Source organism: Globicephala melas, chromosome 1 (assembly GCF_963455315.2).
Source record: "Globicephala melas chromosome 1, mGloMel1.2, whole genome shotgun sequence".
Classification (NCBI taxonomy): Eukaryota; Metazoa; Chordata; class Mammalia; order Artiodactyla; family Delphinidae; genus Globicephala; species Globicephala melas.
In genome coordinates this window covers 42,554,958-42,574,693 of record NC_083314.1, presented here as the reverse complement: position 1 = coordinate 42,574,693, position 19,736 = coordinate 42,554,958, and the positions used below count along the sequence as shown (strand labels likewise).

The window sequence follows — 19,736 nt, the reverse complement described above, 5'->3', positions numbered from 1 at the left end:
GCAAGTTTACATTTTCCTAGGAGCTGTTTGTTGCAAGTAAAAAATGTTTTGCAATTTTTTAGTGTAAAAATCCATATAAAAACAGGAGTTGTTATATAGTGCTTGCCATTTGTGTTAACATTACCAAAAAGCTTTATACAGGACTATTATACATTACAGAAGAGGAATATCAATGAAGAGGTAATCAGTGCTTCCAAACTTTTCTAACTGTTATACAGGGGAGATCTAAAGAGTCCAACATATTTAGATTTATAAGGAATTGTTTTCTTCCCTCTGATAATGTGCTCCTTGAATAAAGAAAAACCCCACAGACACACTGCCTTCTATTCAACTACAGCCACCTTCCAGGGGTGCTGACACACAAGGGCTCTGCTACTGGACCCTACAGTTCTCACTGCCCTTGGACTCGGGGCCAGCTTCTGGGCTGGGAGCCAGCCGGCCTTGCTTGGCCCTCAGGCCCTCCCTGGGGCTGTCAGCCGAACTTCTCTCAGGAAGGTTACTGATGGAGAGAGATCTGGTGATGGGTTCTCGGAGGGCAGTGCCTGAATCCACTGGGCTCTGTTCAGTAACCTTGACCTGCAACACAAGCGTCATTGTTAGAGGTTTAAATCACATTCACATTTCTACAACATGAAAAATCAAGCACTTAGATCACCAAATTTGAAGTTAAATTCTTCTTCTAGGAGTTGTACACAGTTTTACTATTTCTTCTTCCCCAAAAACAGGCCCCCATCTAACAGAGAAGCTAGAGAAAAGAGTCGGACACAACCTCTGACCAGCCAGCCGCCTTGCAAGCTTCCCTTGACACCTCTGACGGCCGCAAACTCACTCCCAAGGCCAGTGTGACATTCTCAGGTCAGAAGGTACGCTCTTTGAGGGCAAAGACTATGTCCTCTTTACCTTTGCATGGATAGTGCCCAGAATATGCCTACCTGGCAAACATTCAATATTTGCCTAAATAAGAACCCAAAGCAGCTTCCATTTATCTTAACTGAGCCCCTGCTGTCATTCAAATGAACATATTACAAATGAGTAATACCACCTTCATAGAGTGGAAGCTTTACTTACAACATTTAAAAGACCTAGAACCTCTTCCTCACATACCAGCATTTTAATCATTCCCCTTACATTGTTGTTTTATTCCCATATTTGGTTTATGGCAGAAGGGCAGCTATCTAATAATAAAGTCCAGAAAAAAGTAAATTCCCTTTCTGATGTCCTGCCTTTTAAGAGAAAGAGGGAATCTCAAAAATGCGAGACTTTAAGAAGTAGATGAAAGGGCAGGGTAGCTGGTAAAGTCGAGATATTTTTGAGGTTTCCATGGTAGCGAAGAAAGATATGGGGTCGGGAAAGAGAAAGAAGAGCACGACAGACGAAGCACAGGAAAAACGTCACTTAACCAAAGTGAAAGGCAAGAGTAGACAATTCAGGTAGGAAGATTTGTAAAAGAGAAAGAGGAAGGACTCTTAACAAGGGTGCTCAGCACAAACGTGCTCAGGACCAAGCCTGATAAGCGGCTATGGGACACGTCACTCCCTGTGCAACGGACTGCCGGTGACCTCCTTCTGAAGCAGTAAGAAGAAAGAATGGAAATTATTTCCCCGTTTATATTCTTTCCACAGGAAGTACGTGGTCTTAAAAGGCAGCTAAATACTCTTCATTACAGAAAACATAGTAAATCTGGCCGACAGATCAGATCCCTGGAAAGCTTGCCTCTACCTCAGAGGATGTGCAGGACACTTAAAAGGAGCAGCCTTTAAGGATTAGGACTTAATGGAAAATTACTGTCCATGGAAAGTTGAAGGAAAAAAACCCAGAGTTTTACTGGCACTCCTTTTTCTTTTCCTCTTTTTTTTTTAAAGTAGAAAGTGATACAAAAACACACTTCCCTTGAACCCAACAGCTGCAGGAGAATCAAACCTTTAGATTCACCATTAAAAGCAGGGGGATGGAGAGATCAAGCTGGGGAAAGAGAATTTAAGCTACTCAATTCCTGAAACCCAATTAAATAGCCAAAGCCCACCCTTTGGCCTCCCCCCTCTAGACTCAATTTCTTTGATTCTGAATTGACGAAACTGTAGCCGGTGATCAGAGTTTACACTATGGATTTGATCTTCATGTTGGTTAGTTAGCCTCAGACTCACCCATAACTAGGTGAGGTCGGACTTACCAGGTACTTAAGCTATTAAGTGCACCCATACCCTGTCTTACAAACTGTGTCTGCAGCCACAGTGGGGAGAGGGCAGGTATGCAAATGGCTCATTGGAAATGAATCTCATTAGTAGGAAAAATAGCTAAGACCCCACGAAACTGCTGACCGACTCTGTGGTGACGGCCTCACCATCATCTTCTACAATTAGTGGACGGTCCTCTGGAGCTGACTACCAACCCTAGATTCAGATCAAGTTTACACACAATCACAACTCCCTTGTTCCCAGCAAACTGGGAGCTCTGGGCTTATTCATCCCAGAGACATAACAGAGAGTGATCCTCACCTAATCCGCATTTTACCCATGTTCCCCTTTGAACTTGTCAGATGTCACTAAAGGTTCCATTAAACGATCTAGGAAATCTCTCAACACTCAGCCAGTGACTTCAGGCAAAGGCTCATAATCCCAAGTTTCTAAGCAACTGCTTTAGGAAACGACACCTTGCTCTCTCTTTTTTCAAACTGAATGATGAAATATGCTCAACAGATGAGGCAAGCATTTTATAAGGTGATTCAGAAAATGCTGAATTAAATTAAAAATCAATAGGCTGGGGCTTCTCTGGTGGCGCAGTGGTTGAGAATCCGCCTGCCAACGCAGGGGGCACAGGTTCGATCCCTGGTCCAGGAAGATCCCACACGCCGCGGAGCAACGAAGCCTATACACCACAACTACTGAGCCTGTGCTCTAGAGCCCATGAGCCACAACTACTGAGCCCACGTGCCGCAACTACTGAAGCCCATGCACCTAGAGCCCATGCTCCACAGCAAGAGAAGCCACCGCAATGAGAAGCCTGCGCACCGCAACAAAGAGTAGCCCCCACTCACCGCAACTAGAGAAAGCCCGCATGCAGCAACGAAGACCCAACACAGCCAAAAATAAATAAAATAAATAAATTTATATATATTAAAAAAAAATCAATAGGCCGGGTTTCAAAGGCTTACATCTAATCATGAAGTCCCCTATAATCTTCTTTCAAGAGGAACCACCCTCCATTCATGTGCACAAGTGCACAAAATTGCTTAGCAATTCATAACCACTGGTGCCTACTGCAGCCTGTAGCTAAAGCAAGCACACAAGTCTGCAGGCAACCATGATTATTGCTCTGTCCTCAGCAGATGCGACAGCAGCGTGGAGAGCAGGCCCCCTAGCGTGCAAAGCTCTCTTTCTTAGATAGTAAGTCTAAACTCCACATGGAAACTGCTTTAAATAACATCAATTCCTCATAAAAGAAGGGAAAAATGACCCATATGATGATTTCATGAGGTGATTTCCTAACACACCTTTAAACATCTATTATTGCAATCACTTCAGAACATTCACAGCTCCATTCATTCAACAAATATCTCTACTAGACATGAGGACACAGGTAAACTGTAAACATAACCAGGAACATCGCAGAAGTCATACTGGAACTCAGAAGGCAGATATTTAGGCGAGTAGTTACAGTAAAGTGAGCTGCCATGAAATAGCAGGACATACAGGGTACTACCTATGTATCATGATTTCCTGTTTTAAAAGAGCCAAATACTTCATTTCAAGAATTAGCTTGTGGTTAATAGCTTTAGTCAAACCTGGAAGCTTCACTCTTTAAAGGTGCTAGTTACTTTATGGAAAAGAAGCTGTTCTTATTGTCCCTTGGAAAGTCAGGACCTACTCCAGTGCACTCTTCAGTATTCTATTGCTACCAACATCCAAGAGTTAAATCCAAATGTGAGTGAGTGAGTGAGTGAGGAAAAAGAAAAAAAAAGATAAAAAGGTGGGTGGAGGGGTGGGGATGGGGAAGAAATTTGCACAACACAGTAGAATATTTCTAATACAAGTCATGAATGGGCCCATTTTAATAAGTGAAAGAAAACCTCAGACCCTTCTTCCTCACTCCTGAGTTAATCAAATTTTTATTATAATGTAAGTTATGAACAAACTTAATAGTAGGCATAAATTCCTTAATCCTTAAAGCCCTTATACATCAACATAGCAAACATGTGCATATATGTTCTTGCTTTGATGCAACTAATCACCAGTGTCTTTGTATTTGGTGTCTAAAATCCTACTGAGGAGCATGCCTGCCCACTTAAGAATTACTACATTACACAAATAGGGTTACTATGCTTTCAAAGCTTTGTTGGCCGGTTCAAGGTAATCATTGAATACTTAGACTCTGACAAGTAAGCAATCAAAGTAAAATCACGACATTAAAAAAAAAAAAAATCTGTGAGCCACTCTAGAAACTTCCAACAAGATTCCTGCAATCCCTAGTTTGAGAAACAATGGGAAAAGATCAAGACTGGAGCTGAGAGAGAGAGTAGGTGTTAAGTCTGGGCAGGTTCAATCTTCGTAAGTCTTACTTTCTTCCTCCTTTTATAATACTACTTACTAGGAGAGTACAATAAAATAAGAAAATAAAACTTGAGTTCCATAAAGTACATATACTTTGCATACATAAGTGGTAGATGCTGGTATGGATTATTGTAATGGGACAAAGATCTGTGAAGCAAATATCCTCTATGCTTTAAATAAGGTGACTGGGCTGTTTGCAAGGTGCAGAGAGGTCCCTAAGATCCCAGCCCTCCCTACCCTCAACAATCAAACTAGAGACATCCATAAACAGAGCTACTTTCTCCAGATATCTACTGAAATATATGCTTTCTGTAGAAAGTAAAGGAATAATGAAACACAAAGAGTCAGCAGCTGGGGGGCAGATGGGTGAGAGGGAAAACTGTGAAGCAAGCAATGACCAGTACCCATGCCAAATCCTTCAGTGGTACTGCCCGAAACTTTCTTACAGACCCTCTGAGCTCTGATCTAACAACGCCAATTCCCGCCAAACAATTTATAAGTGGCCCGCTGGGTCAAGGACAAGATTGTGTGGCAGGGTAATGTGATGTTTATCCTCGCATCTGCTCGCTACTTTCCTCGCTACTGACTTCTTTATACCCCAGGGGGAAGGTCAGACTTTGAAGAGCTCCTGAGTCAGAGGGCGCAGTGCCAAACCCTTGCCCAGATAACGCTGTCATTTCCTGGATTTCAAACAGCAGATACATGTTCACAGTAGTTTACCTTTTGTGATCTGCTGCCACCAGCTGTTGGTTTGGAGGTCTCAGCGAGATTTTCTTTGTCGAGACTTAGTGGGGATGGTGCTAACTTCTGTGCAGCAAGGCGGGGGCTGGTCCTTGTCACCATGGTTGTTCTCCGCAGGATGTATGGGCTAGTCTTTCCTGTTGGGATGTCGGCAAACCCTAAAGGCAAAAAGCTGCCTGTCAACACTGCTGGCTCCAATTCTATCTACGGTGGGAGTACCACTCACTAGGTAAAGTTTGAACAAGGATAAGGGTGCCTCCGAAAACACTTTCTCCTAGCCACAGTGGACAATGGACACACTTTATTCATAGTTACCCTGGAGTCATCAAATTGAATAAATCACTAACAGGTTTTTTTCTTATTAGAAACGTAAGAAACCACATGGGGAAAATAACATTAAACAGAAAAAATTTTTCCTGCTTCTTTTATGTGGATGTCTTAACTCGCACTTTTCTAAGAAGAACACACCAGCAGGCCTTCCTGTAAGATTTGGATTAGAGGAGGAAACAATGGGTGAAATGGAAAGGAAAGAGATAAAAGAAAAGGTCTGCTCTTGTTGAAAGGAGGAAAATGTGAAATGGTAGCAGCTACTTGAGGTAATTACTCTCAGGCAGAAAAACTATGTGGGAGGAGAGATTTGACCTTGCTCTGCACTCATCATCTCCTTCCACAGAGGGAACTGACAGGACCTGTGATGACTGAGAGGTGAAGGGCAATGCCAAGGATACTTAAAGAAAGCATGTCACACACAGCATTAAAGTAACTACAGTAACTACAGCAGCATGTGGTTTTGCTTTGTTTTTAACCCTTTAACTACAAATAAAAAACAGAAACGAGAAAGAGATAGCTAACTATTTAGGGGTTAGATTTCCTAAAGCCTAGAGTTACTCAGAGCAGTGCTTCTCAAACTATCTACGGCAAAAAATTGGTTTTGATATTTTGCGGGGGAGGGGTGGGAAGTAATTTCCCATCTGCTGTGGAATGATACTTTTGTATAGTACAATAAGAATGAATCTAATAGAGAACTGATTATGTGCTTGAATGTTGCAACAATAGCAAAGGGCTATGAAAATTTCAAACTCTTACTCTTGATTTCTATACATTGTTTTGATCATGGAGCAGTAACAAAAGTTCCTAGACTGGCCCCAATCTCTGGGCCGCACTTGGAGCACCAGTGGGTTTTAAAAAAAAAAAAGTGGTAACTGGCTTCAGCCAGGGGTCCAGCATCATCAGGCCCATCCTCTAGCTCACCCACTACCTGGGGGTCACACAGGACTGAAGGTGGGAAAGCTCGAAGGGTGTCTTTGACTTGGGGATTTTTCAACACAGAAATGCCTCTTTCTAAACAGGTTTTTGACAGCCATTTTTCAAATCTCCTAGTACTTTTGATACTGTGACATGAGTAATTAGATCTTAGCCATTCTCTCATGACAGAAAAGAAAGTATATGCCTTACCAATTTAACAGTGGACTATTGCTTCTGAAGGTCAACGAGTACTGTTACGCAATAACCTAAAAAATAAATGCTTCTGTCTTTTTGTATGTGAATTTTTATGAGCACTTTCAAAAGAACACAAATCCTTTTTGAATTATGAGTACCTTTCTTTACAACTTCTGGAAGTCCCTCTGGCTCAGGCTCAGCGTCTTCTGCATCCTCTGCAGGGTGAATACCACTTTTGACTGCTTTCCTGCTTTTTTTAGAAAATTTCTCTGGTGTAGAAGGTGTGGTTTCTCCCCCATCCTCCCGAATCCCACCGGACCTTTGCCTCTTGCCTGAAGCTTTATTTTGGCCAGATGATAACTTCTTTTCAGTAGCAGAAGGGACTGGGGATGGTCCTGGAACAACTGAATTCAGCGAAGGAGAACTTCGAAGATTAAGTTTAGATTGTTGTGAACTCAGACAGGCAACCTGTGTTTCTAACATCTCTTTGGCTTTCTCTAATTTCTCATGGCTTATAAGCAGGGAACAGTATTTATCCAGGTATTCGTCTGCCTCCTTGGTTTTTTCTTCAAGGGTTTCTTTCAGTTCTTTCATCTCGGTCATTAATTCATCAACATTAGCATCCACAACAGTACCTGTCAAAAATAAAGCGACACATCATTTGTAACTTGACGCTTCTCTGATTAACACTGGGCATCAGCAAGCAGATAACCTTAGACTTGCTTCTTGATTTTTATTTTTGGGAAGAGTGGCAGAAGGTCTATCTGTATATGTTCTTATAGTTCTTGTTTGGGAGGGATCATATCAACATACATACTCTAGTGAGTTACATACTTATTGGGATAGCTTAAACATAACCCACCAAAATCTCAAACTCATATTTCAGCCAATCCATCAAACCTTTTGTAGTTATCATATGACATCAAATGAATTAATTTATTACATCCCCGATTTTCCCGTCCGTCCTTTCTATTGTAAAGGAATGAACAGTAAAAGTCGAAAGAGAATATAAAGTCACTGCTGTAATGGCTTTGGGAGATAGGAAATGGCCAGTGACGAGACAAGGCCAAAGAAGTTCTGAAAACCATTTGGAGGCAATGGAGGATCTGATGGACAAGGGCTTGAGGGATACTATAAGGGAAGAGGTCTCAGTAACTTATAGCTGCCTGGTTGGCACTGATTCCATTAGAGACACTCCCTGGAGCCCCAATCCATTCTGAGTACTCTTCTCAGGAGGCAAGACTGTTGACCTCCCACCCGTGCCAATTTATGTATGGTCCAAAAGAGGCACTTCTACTATGCTTGCCATCATCTATCCACACAGAAAAAGCATTCCATTCTGGGGGCATACGTGGAGAAAAGTGGCAGGAAGAGTTGTCATTTCTTTTTTATTTCACCTCCATACCCAAAAATATAGCCCCCAACCCTTCCATTTAGTTGACCCACCAGGATGGGCCAAGGACAACCAGAATCAGCTGTTTATAAATTACCAATGCCAGCTCACATGCCAGTGTTCCTTTACATTAGAACTACATCATGGACATCCACATGAAAAATGCTTCTTGGAAAGGCTCATTAGCAGAAAGGGCTACCAGTTTTTTGTATGTTTTATAGAACAGAAGATGCAATAATTCTGTTTTGAAAATGCAGGCTTCATTCTGAATCCTATTAATGACTCCAAGCTAAGCACAAAATTCTGAAATTGGAAAATGCTGAAAACGGCTAACTGCTGAAAATCAGCATGCAGTCATAGAACAGAGCACTAACGACACTTCCCATGCAGACACACCGTAAGTGTATGATTCACTAGTGGAAAACAGTCTAGGTTCACTGATGTACCCAGTTAACACCGACCTGCTTTCTGTTTCTCTTGCGCAGCTTCAAGACGAGATACCTCTTTCTGCAACGTCTCCTTTTCTTCTTCCAGCTGTTTACAGGATTTGATCAACAACTTTATTTTCCCCTGGGCACGATCGTTTTCCTTCTTCAACTTATCTGCATATTTTAGATTTTCCATCTACAAAACAGAAGTAATTCCACTTAAAACCTTGAATTGCTTTTCATAAGCATATGGAAAAATAATAAGATATAATTAAGAATCATATGCTGTAAATTTAAGAACTATTATTTTCAAAACAATTCATCTTCTCTGCTCAGTGTCCTAAGTCCCCCCAGTAGACACTGTGGTTTTGTCACTCCCTTTCTTAGTATCAGCAAGCATCAGTCACAGTTCTTAATATAATGTCCTATTAAGTAGCCCACTATGTCTGTGTTTATCCAATAGGAATCACACCGGGAGGTAGGGGCCAAGGGTCCGTGCACATATTCTTGGTAGGCCAAACACTCTAGATGACAGAATTGTTCCCTTTTGTGATCTGTGCTGTTGCACAATTTCAATACCTAAGATGGCATTTGTTTCGTCACACCAAGTGATACTACGGCTCACAACACAAATTTAAGGCCAAATGATATTATGGTTTACAATACAAATTTAAATTTTATAGCAGCTCAAACAAAAAGTGAATAGAATGGTGGCAGAATTATGTCATCAAGCACTTCTCAGTAGAACATGTTCACAGTTCCTTAAGCACAATTGCAAAATCAAAAAAAAAAGCTCTGAAAATGATTTCTAGGCAAAACTTGACTTGAACAGATATGAAGGAATTTATTCCTTTATTTATCCCACCTTGTAAAAATATTCATACATTTTGCTGTAGAAATATGAATTTGATTATGAAGTATTACCCCAAGATTCTGATGGGACATTATGTAATATGTGGCATATGCATTGTATTACGCAATATCTAAGAAATGCAGAATTGTAAAACAATCTAGCTCTAAGAGTTTCTGATAAGAGATCATGAACATATAAAGGCAGACCAAACTATTAAAAAAAAAAAAAAAAAGAACCTGAGCATCGCATTCATGTTACAAGTAGATTTCATTCTTCGCACATTTCACCTTGAAATAATTTATTAGCAATGTTGCAGTAAATCTGCACTTTCAGAACTTTCTATTTCTGATTCCAACAGTAATTGGATTAGAGATAGATTTAATTCAGTTTCAACAATGCTGGGACTTCCCTGGTGGTCCAGTGGGTAGCCCTCCACGCTCCCAATGCAGGGGGCCTGGGTTCGATCCCTGGTCAGGGAACTAGATTCCACATGCATGCCACAACTAAGAAGCCCACATGCCGCAACTAAGAAGTCCACATGCCACACCTAAAGATCTTGCATGTTGCCACAAAGATCCCACATGCCATAACTAAGACCCAGCGCAGCCAAAATAAATAAATAAATAAATAAAGCAATGCTTATCAACTTCTACTTCATTAAAATTATATAAGATTTGTATAGACTCAACTAACAATGTACCATTTTGTGCACGGCATATATATAAATAGACATTCCCCACAGTACAACTGTCGAAGATTAAAAAAAGGAGAAAGTGAGTAAATTAAAACTTAGACCTGAAGCTACTTCTGTCTTGTTATTAAACCTAACATCTCTCATTTTGTAGCAACAGGACATTATTGATCATTAATGTTATTTTGCACTTAGTTTGTATTTTACTGGTATATTTCCTTCACCTTGATCATTGTATAAGAGCTGTAAACATAAGAAATCTATACCTAGTTTTCTGACCTTTACTGAAAAATATTTATTTTCCAGGTTCATATTGTACATTCTGGATGGTATTCGTTTTATGAAGAGAATTTTGTGGGTATCAAAACAGCCTCCCTCTCCAGGTAGAATTGCTGTAGCACCTTCTACAGTCTCACAATACTGAGATGAGGGCTCACCTCCTTTTTTTTTATAAAGAAAAAAGTTTTATGGTCCTTGCATGGAAAAGAAAAGGAGAACATAGACATACGTGTACCTGACCAAGTGCTTGATCTCCCCATAAGCCATGGTAAAGTGGGTTTGGTGACAGCAGTGAACCTGAAGACCAGTCATGCAAGACTTTCACCACCAAATTATTATTATCCACACCTGGAGGGGCCTGCCCTGATCTGTTATTGGCTTGCTCTTCATATCCATCTCAAGAAGTCTCTGACATCCTCTACTCTGAAAGGATTCACTGAGCAATGAATGAAGTTTATTCAAGCTATGGAACTGCAGGCTATCCTCTAATTTTTAAAAACAACTCAGCAGACAAGTGATGAATGGTATTATTTATGATTACAAAAAACTTTTTTCATGAAAATTAAAATGAAAGCACTTAATTTCATACTGTTAAAACCACTGTTAGACGTATGAACCATTCTAAGTCATGAAGTAATGATAAATGAACATACCTTGGTTTTCTTCAATTCTTCTAAAATCTCAGTGGTCACTTTCAGAGAATTATTGAGTTCTTCTTTACTGGACTTTAAGAGGTCTATCTCCACCTTCTGGGAGCTGAGACATTCTTCCTTAGAAGTTAATTTCTCTCGATATGTCTGGATTTCCATTTCATACTAGGGCAGAAAAATGTTACTTTAACCAGGAGGCTCAGGTGAAAATATTGTAAAGAAAACAAACAAAAAAGAAAACTGCTGATCCGGGGACCATTTCAAATGGTCTTTGCAACTCCCTTACTATTCTACTCCAAGACGGAAATGTATTTTTAAAAAAATCAAGTCATAAAATAAGACATGTGCAAGTAACTGGTGGAAAGATAGGGAACTTAATAGGATGGGATGTTTACAGGATTATACATCATAATAATAATGCAGAACACTGACCTTCTTGGAAAAAATGCCTCATCACCATGGTCAACACACTCTCTCCAGTTCCCCCAGTCACCAGACCACACATTTTTACCTGTTTGTTTATATCCAGAAGCAAAGCCTGGTGTTTCTTTTCAGCTTCCTGAAGCCGTAGCTGATATTCAGCTATTTCTTCTCTCATCTTCCCTTGCTTTTCCGTCTGGTCTTTGTGTACACAATCCAAACTCTTCTTCAGTTCACTGTTTTCTAGAATGAGCTCCTCCAGTTGACTCTAATGAGAAAAATAATAAAATCATGGGAAGATAATTAAGAGCCTAGATATATATATCAACATCTAGAAAATACTGAGTACTGGATATATATATCTATATCTAGAAAATACTGAGTACTGTCTTGCCTGTAATAGTTTACAGGCAAGACAATCTATAGAGAATTAGTGCTATAAATCCCTAGCAATGTACAGTCAACACTCTGTTTCCCCAGATTTCACATTCACTGATTCAACCAACTACAGAACAAAAATATTCCAAAACACAAATTCCAGAAATTTCCAAAAAGCCAAACTTGAATTTGCTGTGTACCAGCAACTTTTTACACAGCATTAACATTGTATTTACAACTATTTAGGTAGTATTAGGTATTTTAAGTAATGTAGAGATGACTTAAAGAATACCGGAGGATGTGTGCAGGTGATATATAAGGGACTTGAGCATCTGCGGATTTTGGAATCTGGGGAGGGCCTGGAACCAATGCCCCGTGGATACCAAGGGATGAGTGTATTCACTTTAAATGTTGATTTCACCTCCAGTGGCAATTTCCTTTGCTCCAGCCCAAGGTTACATCCACGGGGAACACAGAGTCTCTGAAACCTGGACTTCGCTACGAAAACACTCTGGACCAAACCCTCCTAGGCTCCCAGGCTCACTTATTTAAGTACTTCTAGTGCAGTAATTTCTTGACCTCATTAGCAGCATCGCCACCACCTTTACACTGAAGCCCCTCCAGACTTACGTTTTCTTCCTTGGCCAGCTTAGATTCCATCTTCTATCAGTTTAAGAATTTCCTTCCAAAGGCCCCCCACTCTTCTGCCCTTCTCTCCCTTCACTGTGCAGGACTATCAAAACTGCAACCCTAGGGCTTCCCTGGTGGTGCAGTGGTTGAGAGTCCGCCTGCCGATGCAGGGGGCGCGGGTTTGTGCCCCAGTCCAGGAGGATCCCACATGCCGTGGAGCGGCTGCGCCCGTGAGCCATGGCCGCTGAGCCTGCGCGTCCGGAGCCTGTGCTCCGCAACGGGAGAGGCCACAGCAGTGAGAGGCCCGTGTACCGCAAACAAAACAAAACAAAACAAAACTGCAGCCCTAGAGGTATCTGGCTTCTCCGTGCCTGACCCCAAATAGCTGTTTCTATACGTGTTTATATACATGCTGTGTCCACTTCCTCAGCAACCGTTCACCCTCAACCCACTCCAACCTGCTTTCATCCCAGCTCCTCCTGAAATGGCTTTTCACGGCATCGTTAAGCTCCATGTTGCAAATCCCAGGAGGACTCCTCAGTCCTCATCTCATTCGACCTCCAGGAAGTATGTGCTGCCGCTGACCACTCCTTCGGACTTGAGACAGCCTCCATGCGTGGCTTCTAGAACATGACACTCCTGGTTTGCCTCATCTTGTCTTCTCAGTTTCTTTGCTGGTTCTTCCTCACCCTACATGCTGGAGGGCATCTGGGCTAGGCCCTGAGCCATCTTCTCTTCTCCATCTATGTTTTCTACCATTCCCATAATTTTTTAAACACTACCTATATTCTGAACTAGCCCAATTCATGTATCCACCCTAAACGTTTCCTTCAATCTCCAAGCTCATGTATTTGGTGTCACTTTAGATTCTACTCTAGTTCTTTACCATGCCTTCCTACTGCTCCAACCTTCTTTCCTATTATTTTCCATCTGACTCCAGACACAATGGCTTCCTTTCCATTTCTAAAATGTACAAAGATTTTTCTAATTTCAGAGATTCTACCACTCTGCTCTCTAGACCTAGAAGGCTCCTTCGTCTGCCCTGTTCTCCACGTGGCTGACTCCTTGCCTTGCACGTGACATTCTCTGGCCACGCCATCTAAATTAGGTTCTTCCTTACCCCACACTCCACTTCCCAAATATTCTGCAGTGAAGAATCTTGTTTCCTTTATAGCACTTAACAGTTTATGATTATTCGATATACTTCCTATTTAATGATTTATTGTATGTCAAGATGGTAAGTTCTATGGGTGCAGGAAGAACCACAGGACAGCTATCGCCCTCCATTCTATCCTCTGACCTTAGCCGTGTTTATAGAATGAATAAAGCCATTGCAGACTAACAAACTCATATGTATGGCCTTGAGGCTGAACACCTAGCTTTCCTTTTTAGTAGAGCCTATAAATGAAAGACAAATAACAATATACTTGGGATACTCCCAAGCTGCTCAGTACCAAAGGAGATTTTAGCAGATGCAGGACTCAAATATCATCCATAGGAACTCCTTCCACACAGCATTGCCAGAAAATTCCATGAGCCAATTGCTGAGATTAAATGCTGAAGCTTTTCAATGTTCATTAGATTAAATACCACATTGAAAGAAAAGCACTAACCTCCCCAACTCCTTATACAGGCCATTACAAATATCGTTTCAACTTTTTGTGATTACTCTGGGTCATAATCACAATTATATTTTGCTGTCCTTTTCTGAGAATTACTTAGGGATGAAGTTGCACAAGGACTTCATGAATATAGGAGTGTTTACCATTTGCATGCATGGTAGCTGCTACCTAAGACTTGGTGTTAAAGAGATTCAGGAGAAAGCGCATGAATCAGCAATGTCTATTAGGGGACCAGCAGTGGGAGTGGCAGCCCAAACGCTATAGTTCTGCCACAACCTGCCCTAAAATAGCACCCCAAGACTGCTCCAACTTTACATCTTACTATGACTTTCTTTCTGTTACTTTGTTAGTTCTTTGCAAGATCAGTGCATTTGTCTCTAGCAAGTTCTGGCTTGTAATCTGTGGCAGGCTAGGACAACAGCCTGCTGAAAGCAGCATGAAATCCATTTCTGGTATGCATTAATGTAGTTACAAGGGTCATCTTCTATGAAAAAAATATTTGGGCTCCATGACAGGTATTTTCATGTGTTCAGGGGCCTCGCCTGACTCCTTCCGGGCTCATGACAGTGCTGGATGGCGAAAATTACTGCAGGTCTGATCGTGACATGAGCTTGGGTTACTCTTTTCAAAAGCTAAAAAAAAAGTTTAGTACATTACAGAAGGTCTTAACAAAAACAAACAAGGAGAGAGTGCACAAGAATTATCAGAGTGTAATGAATCTGTCACAGAGAAACTTACTTTTCTGCTCTTCATTTCTTCCGACACTAATTTTAAATCTTCAGTTAGCCTGTTTTTCTCCCTACTAAACTCTTCTTTCAGCTCCGTCGTTTTCTGTACCATTGCAAGCATTTCCTTCTGCAGCTCAGTTTCCTTCACAGTCATTGTGTTTACCTGAAATTTCCTCTTCGTTAGGATCTGCTTATGGTTGTCTGTTTGATCAAATTAATCACTCTTATATGGCATATTCACGACATTCGCCTTAGCCTCCAATAATAAAATAAAACCCAGCTAATTCTCCCTTTACTAATCCACTCAACTAATATTCTCAAAACCTACTGGTAAGCTTACCTTTTCTTCTCTGCAAGATTTAATAAAAGACAACAATAAGGAAAGGAATGACAAAGAAAGATAATATTACCAAGTCTTAAAATCCTTCATAGAAGTAAAGATTTGAATTAAACTTAAATATCAGAGATTATATGAGGCAGTGACAATCTATCAGCTCTTGGATTTCTTACTAATTCTCCAAATGCCATGCTAAAATGCAAGAAACATGACTATGATTCATTAAAACCAGTGAAAGCAGTATTGTTTACATTCGTCCCTATATCAGATTGAAACAGCCTGGTATAGTTTGTCTGTCTCCACCCATAACTGCCATACAAAAACTTGAAATTCTTGGAAAATACAGAGGTATGATTGATTGTATTTTCTGGACAGTCTCTTAATATTTGTCCAGTAAAAACTTAATTTGAAGGAATCACTTTCCTAGGTCAGTAAGTATAGGGCAAAAACTTAATTTTTCTTTAATAATTGAGCTTCCAGATGGCAGATTTTCCCCTTTAAACATCAGCTAACAGAACAGGAGACTGCCCGAGGAGAAGGTACAAAAGAGGGGCTGAAAGCACAAAATCCCCAGGACATGCCCCGGGAGCCACGAGGGTTCTATCAGTTACAATTGTATCAGTATCTTTAATAGTTCTTTCTCCTAAAGGCAAAAAAAAGGCAGGGCAGCAGCAAAGGGGATCCCTACTGATTCTAACTGATATCTGTTATACTCTCTACAGCAGTGGTTCTCAACTGGGTATGGGTATGGGGGCTACTATTCTGATGTACTGTGAGAAAGGAACCATGCACAACCCAAAAGCTTCTGCCCTGTCCAGGTGCCACAGTGAAAACCATGCCAATCCACACAAGTGCCCCCATGGAAGTGTGTGCCAAAGCAAAGGGCAACCACTGCTGGAGCCAACTCAATGTCCCCACAGTTCAAGACCCCAAAAGCCTTTACAAAGTTTGGTCCAATACTGCAAAAGCTGTCCAGAAGGAAAGAGAATTCACACAGTGGCTGACCCTTCCGCATGACAACACATTCAAATGTACAGAGATAAAGCCACTTACTTTTTCAACAAAGGACAGTTTTTCCATTTTTGTCAATTGAAGCTCTTTCTCCAGATCCTTGGAAGAATTCTGCAGAGCTTCTAAGGTGTCCTGCAAAGTGTCATTTTTGGATTGCAGCACCTGGGTCTTCTGCTCCAATTCCACCATCAGATTTTCCAGTTTTGTTCTTTGCTCCTCCCAAAGTTGCTGTTCTCCTTCCATCTGGGACAGTTTAGAGACCAGCTGCTCTTGGTCTTGAATATGATTTTTTAGTATCCTGATTTCTTCATCCTTTTTCTCTAGTTTCTGTTTGGCATCTTCTACTTCTTGAATGAGGCCATTCACAGAAGACTGCAAAAGCATGTAATTACTTTTGGCCTCGTCAAGGCCCTGTAGCAGTTGAGCCTTCTCACGTTCAAGGGAATCTACTTGACTACTCAGGCTCTGTTCTTCTACCTTCCAGGTCTCCTGGTCATCACACAAGGCTGCTACTTCCTCACTTAGCTCTTTCAATTGTGTCTGCAGTATCTCCACCACAGCTTTAGATTCTTCTTTCATCTGTTCTTTTTCTTGCTCTTTTTCTTGCAATAGATTTTCAAATGAAGAGTTTAATGTTTCTAATTCAGACACTCGACCTTGCTCTTTTTGTAATTCTTTTGTCAGATCTTCTTTTTCTGACCTTGTATTGACAAGATCTAACTCCAAAGCTCTCAGATTTGGGGCCATCTCCTCTATTTTTGCTTTCAGGGTCTCTACCTCTGCTTTGGACTTCTCAGCCTCAAGAATCACACGCTCTTGGTTTTTTCCTGATACCTCTAGTTCTCTTTCAAGGTTCTCAACTGTATCCTTAAGCAAAGCTGCCTGATGCTCACTTTCCTTCAGTTTTTCTAAGATGTGGAGTCGCTTCCTTTCATTAGTATCTAGGTGGACTTTCAGCTTTCCAATGTTATTTCTCAGCCGATGTACTTCCTGCACTGGGGAGTCCAGAGTCTGTTCTTCCGCCTTCCAGGTCTCCTGGTCATCACACAAGGCTGCTACTTCCTCACTTAGCTCTTTCAATTGTGTTTGCAGTATCTCCACCACAGCTTTAGATTCTTCTTTCATCTGTATTTTCTCTCGCTCCTTTTCTTCTAATACATTTTTCAATGAAGAGAGTAACATGTGTAATTCAGACACCTGACCTTGTTTTTCTTGTAGTTGTTTCACCAGATTTTCTTTTTCGGACCGTATGGTGACAAGGTCTAAATCTAAAGCTTTCAGCCTTTCAGTCATCAATTCCATTTGTGTTTTTAGGGTCTCCACCTCTGCTTTGGAATTCTCAGCATCAAGAATCACCAGCTCTTGGTTTTCTTCTGCCATATGCAATTCCCTTTCAAGGGTCTCAACTTTATCCTGAAGCGAGTCGTTCCTACGCTCGCTTTCTTTCAGTTTCTCTGAGATGTGGAGCTGCTTCTTTTCATCGGCCTCAATGCGGACCCTAAGCTTCTCAATGCCTTTTCTCAGCTGGTGCACTTCCTCCTGCGTTGAGCTCAGCCTCACCGCGACCTCGCCTTTCTCCATCAGTGCAGCCTCCAAGGCCTTGGTGACGGTCAGCTTTTCATGCTCCAATTCACTCAGTTTGGTCTGCAGGCTCTCGGATTCCCTTACGAGTGATTTCGTCTCTTTATTCAGTTGTCTGATTTGGTTTTCCAGCTCACTTCTTACCAGAGACAGTGCCTGAGAGTCCTTTTCCAAACTCTGCAGCTGCTCTTGGAGATGTAGATACTCATCTTGATGAGATTCGAGCTCTTGTATTTTCTCCTTCATCTTTTCAGACATCTGATCCAGCTCTTGATTTTCTTTTGACAAAGTATCTAATTCTCCACGAAGCTGGTCTCTCTCACTTGTGACCACCAAGAGTTCTTCCTCAAGACAGTTTATAACTTTCTGCTTATTTTCATTGTCTTTTTCTAAAAACAGCTTCTCTGTTTGAACTACCTCTAAGTTGGCTTCTGCAGAGAGGGCGTGATGCTCTGTGCTACCTCTCTCAGCTTTCATCCTCTGAAGCTCATTTTCCACATTGAGACATCTCTCTCTCCAGTTGTCGGTCACCTTGGCTACCTCATCTTCGATACCTTCATGTGACAATTTATCTGTGCCCATTTCTAAGTTAGAAGTGAGGCCTCTCGAACTTTCTACTCTCTGGTTATCACGAGAAAAGGATTCCAATTTTTCACTGAACTCTGACTTTTCTTTCTTGAGTTCCTCAACTATTTTTTCCAATTCTATACATGCTTCAATCTTGGTAGTTAGTTGTACTTCCTGTAAATTGAGTTTTGAGTCTAACTCTTTGATTTCATTTAGCAAGCTTTCAACTTTTTGGTCACGTTCCTTTATGCCATGAAGTAATCTCAAATTCTCATTTGATGTCTCTTTTACCTGCAGTTGGAGATTCTGAATGGTTACCTGATTCTCTAGAAAATCCATAGGTACCGAAGCGTCAGGACCAGAAAGTGACAATTCGGAAATGCATTCTGAACAGCCCTGGGTTGTGTCTTCCACTGGGGTCCCGTGACTGGTTTCTGGGGACTGCTCCCCGGACCACTCTCCTATAAGCTTGATTGCACTCGTCTTAGTTATTTTCTCCATCTCTAGACTGAGGTCCTGCTGGACATCTTTTTCACAAATCTGATGGATTTCGTGCTCTGGTGTCCTCTCTTTAGTTTCTGAAGTATAGTCTTCCGATTCTCTTGTGTCACAGCTATCGTTTCCACCCCGAATAGCCTGTAGTTGTAACATATAATGAGAAGGCACTTTATTTTTCAAGAAGAATCAAAATAGAATAAATAGGCTGAATTACAGTATTATTTTTGAGAAACTGGCTACTTGCTTCTGCTAAACACATCTCTTCAAAGGGCATTCTTCCCACCAAATCCACCTCTCTCCATCCAAATATTCAACACAATTAAACAAACATTCAGTAAGTGTTCTCTGTGGGCAAGGTACTGGGTATTTATCATGAACACAAACCCTTCAGGGTCAGTTACGTGATCATCTAAATTGTGATGTAGTTACACTTCAAAATTTTTTTCTTGCTAGCAATATTGTAGGTAACCTAAATATGAAATTTTCTTTGGGATTATCAAATAAGAGGCTAACAAATTCCACATAAAATGGTCGGCTTCCATCTTCAGCATTTATGATATTCTTCGATAAGAGAAGGCAGTAGGGTTTCATGACCAGATTCCCAGCCCAAGGACTTAATCACAGATCCAGCACTTACTATATTCTTGGATAAATCACATGTTTGAACCTCACTTTCTCTTCTCTGTAAAATAGGGATCTGCTACTTTGACTACAACTGCTGTCACCTCTCACCTGCCCTCCCTACCTTACAGAGGTAGAGGGAGGGAATTAAGTGAGTCTCATTGTCTGTACGCCATTACTAGCTTAGCTGGTAGACTAGAAAAGAGAAAGGTGTAAGTAACCGAACAATTTCATATTCTGTAAAGAAAGAAATGTCTCTTTGAATGACTGATATCAAATCAGAGATTTGATATCCAAATTTGTACCAAGCAAATTGTCAGA

At 41.1% G+C, this 19,736-nt stretch overlaps 1 protein-coding gene across 1 annotated transcript in view; it reads right to left on the bottom strand.

The window, feature by feature from the left end:
- Positions 1-277: 277 nt before the first annotated feature.
- CENPF (centromere protein F) overlaps positions 278-19,736 on the bottom strand; it is a 57,849-nt gene continuing 38,390 nt past the window's right edge. The window contains exons 12-19 of the mRNA XM_030873009.2: positions 16,191-18,932; positions 14,811-14,963; positions 11,534-11,710; positions 11,026-11,187; positions 8,583-8,745; positions 6,887-7,363; positions 5,268-5,446; positions 278-576 (exon numbers count right to left, since the gene is read on the bottom strand). Of these exons, the coding sequence (XP_030728869.1) occupies positions 373-576; positions 5,268-5,446; positions 6,887-7,363; positions 8,583-8,745; positions 11,026-11,187; positions 11,534-11,710; positions 14,811-14,963; positions 16,191-18,932 (4,257 nt within the window). The 3' untranslated portion in view covers positions 278-372. The remainder of the gene's footprint in view (positions 577-5,267; positions 5,447-6,886; positions 7,364-8,582; positions 8,746-11,025; positions 11,188-11,533; positions 11,711-14,810; positions 14,964-16,190; positions 18,933-19,736) is intronic.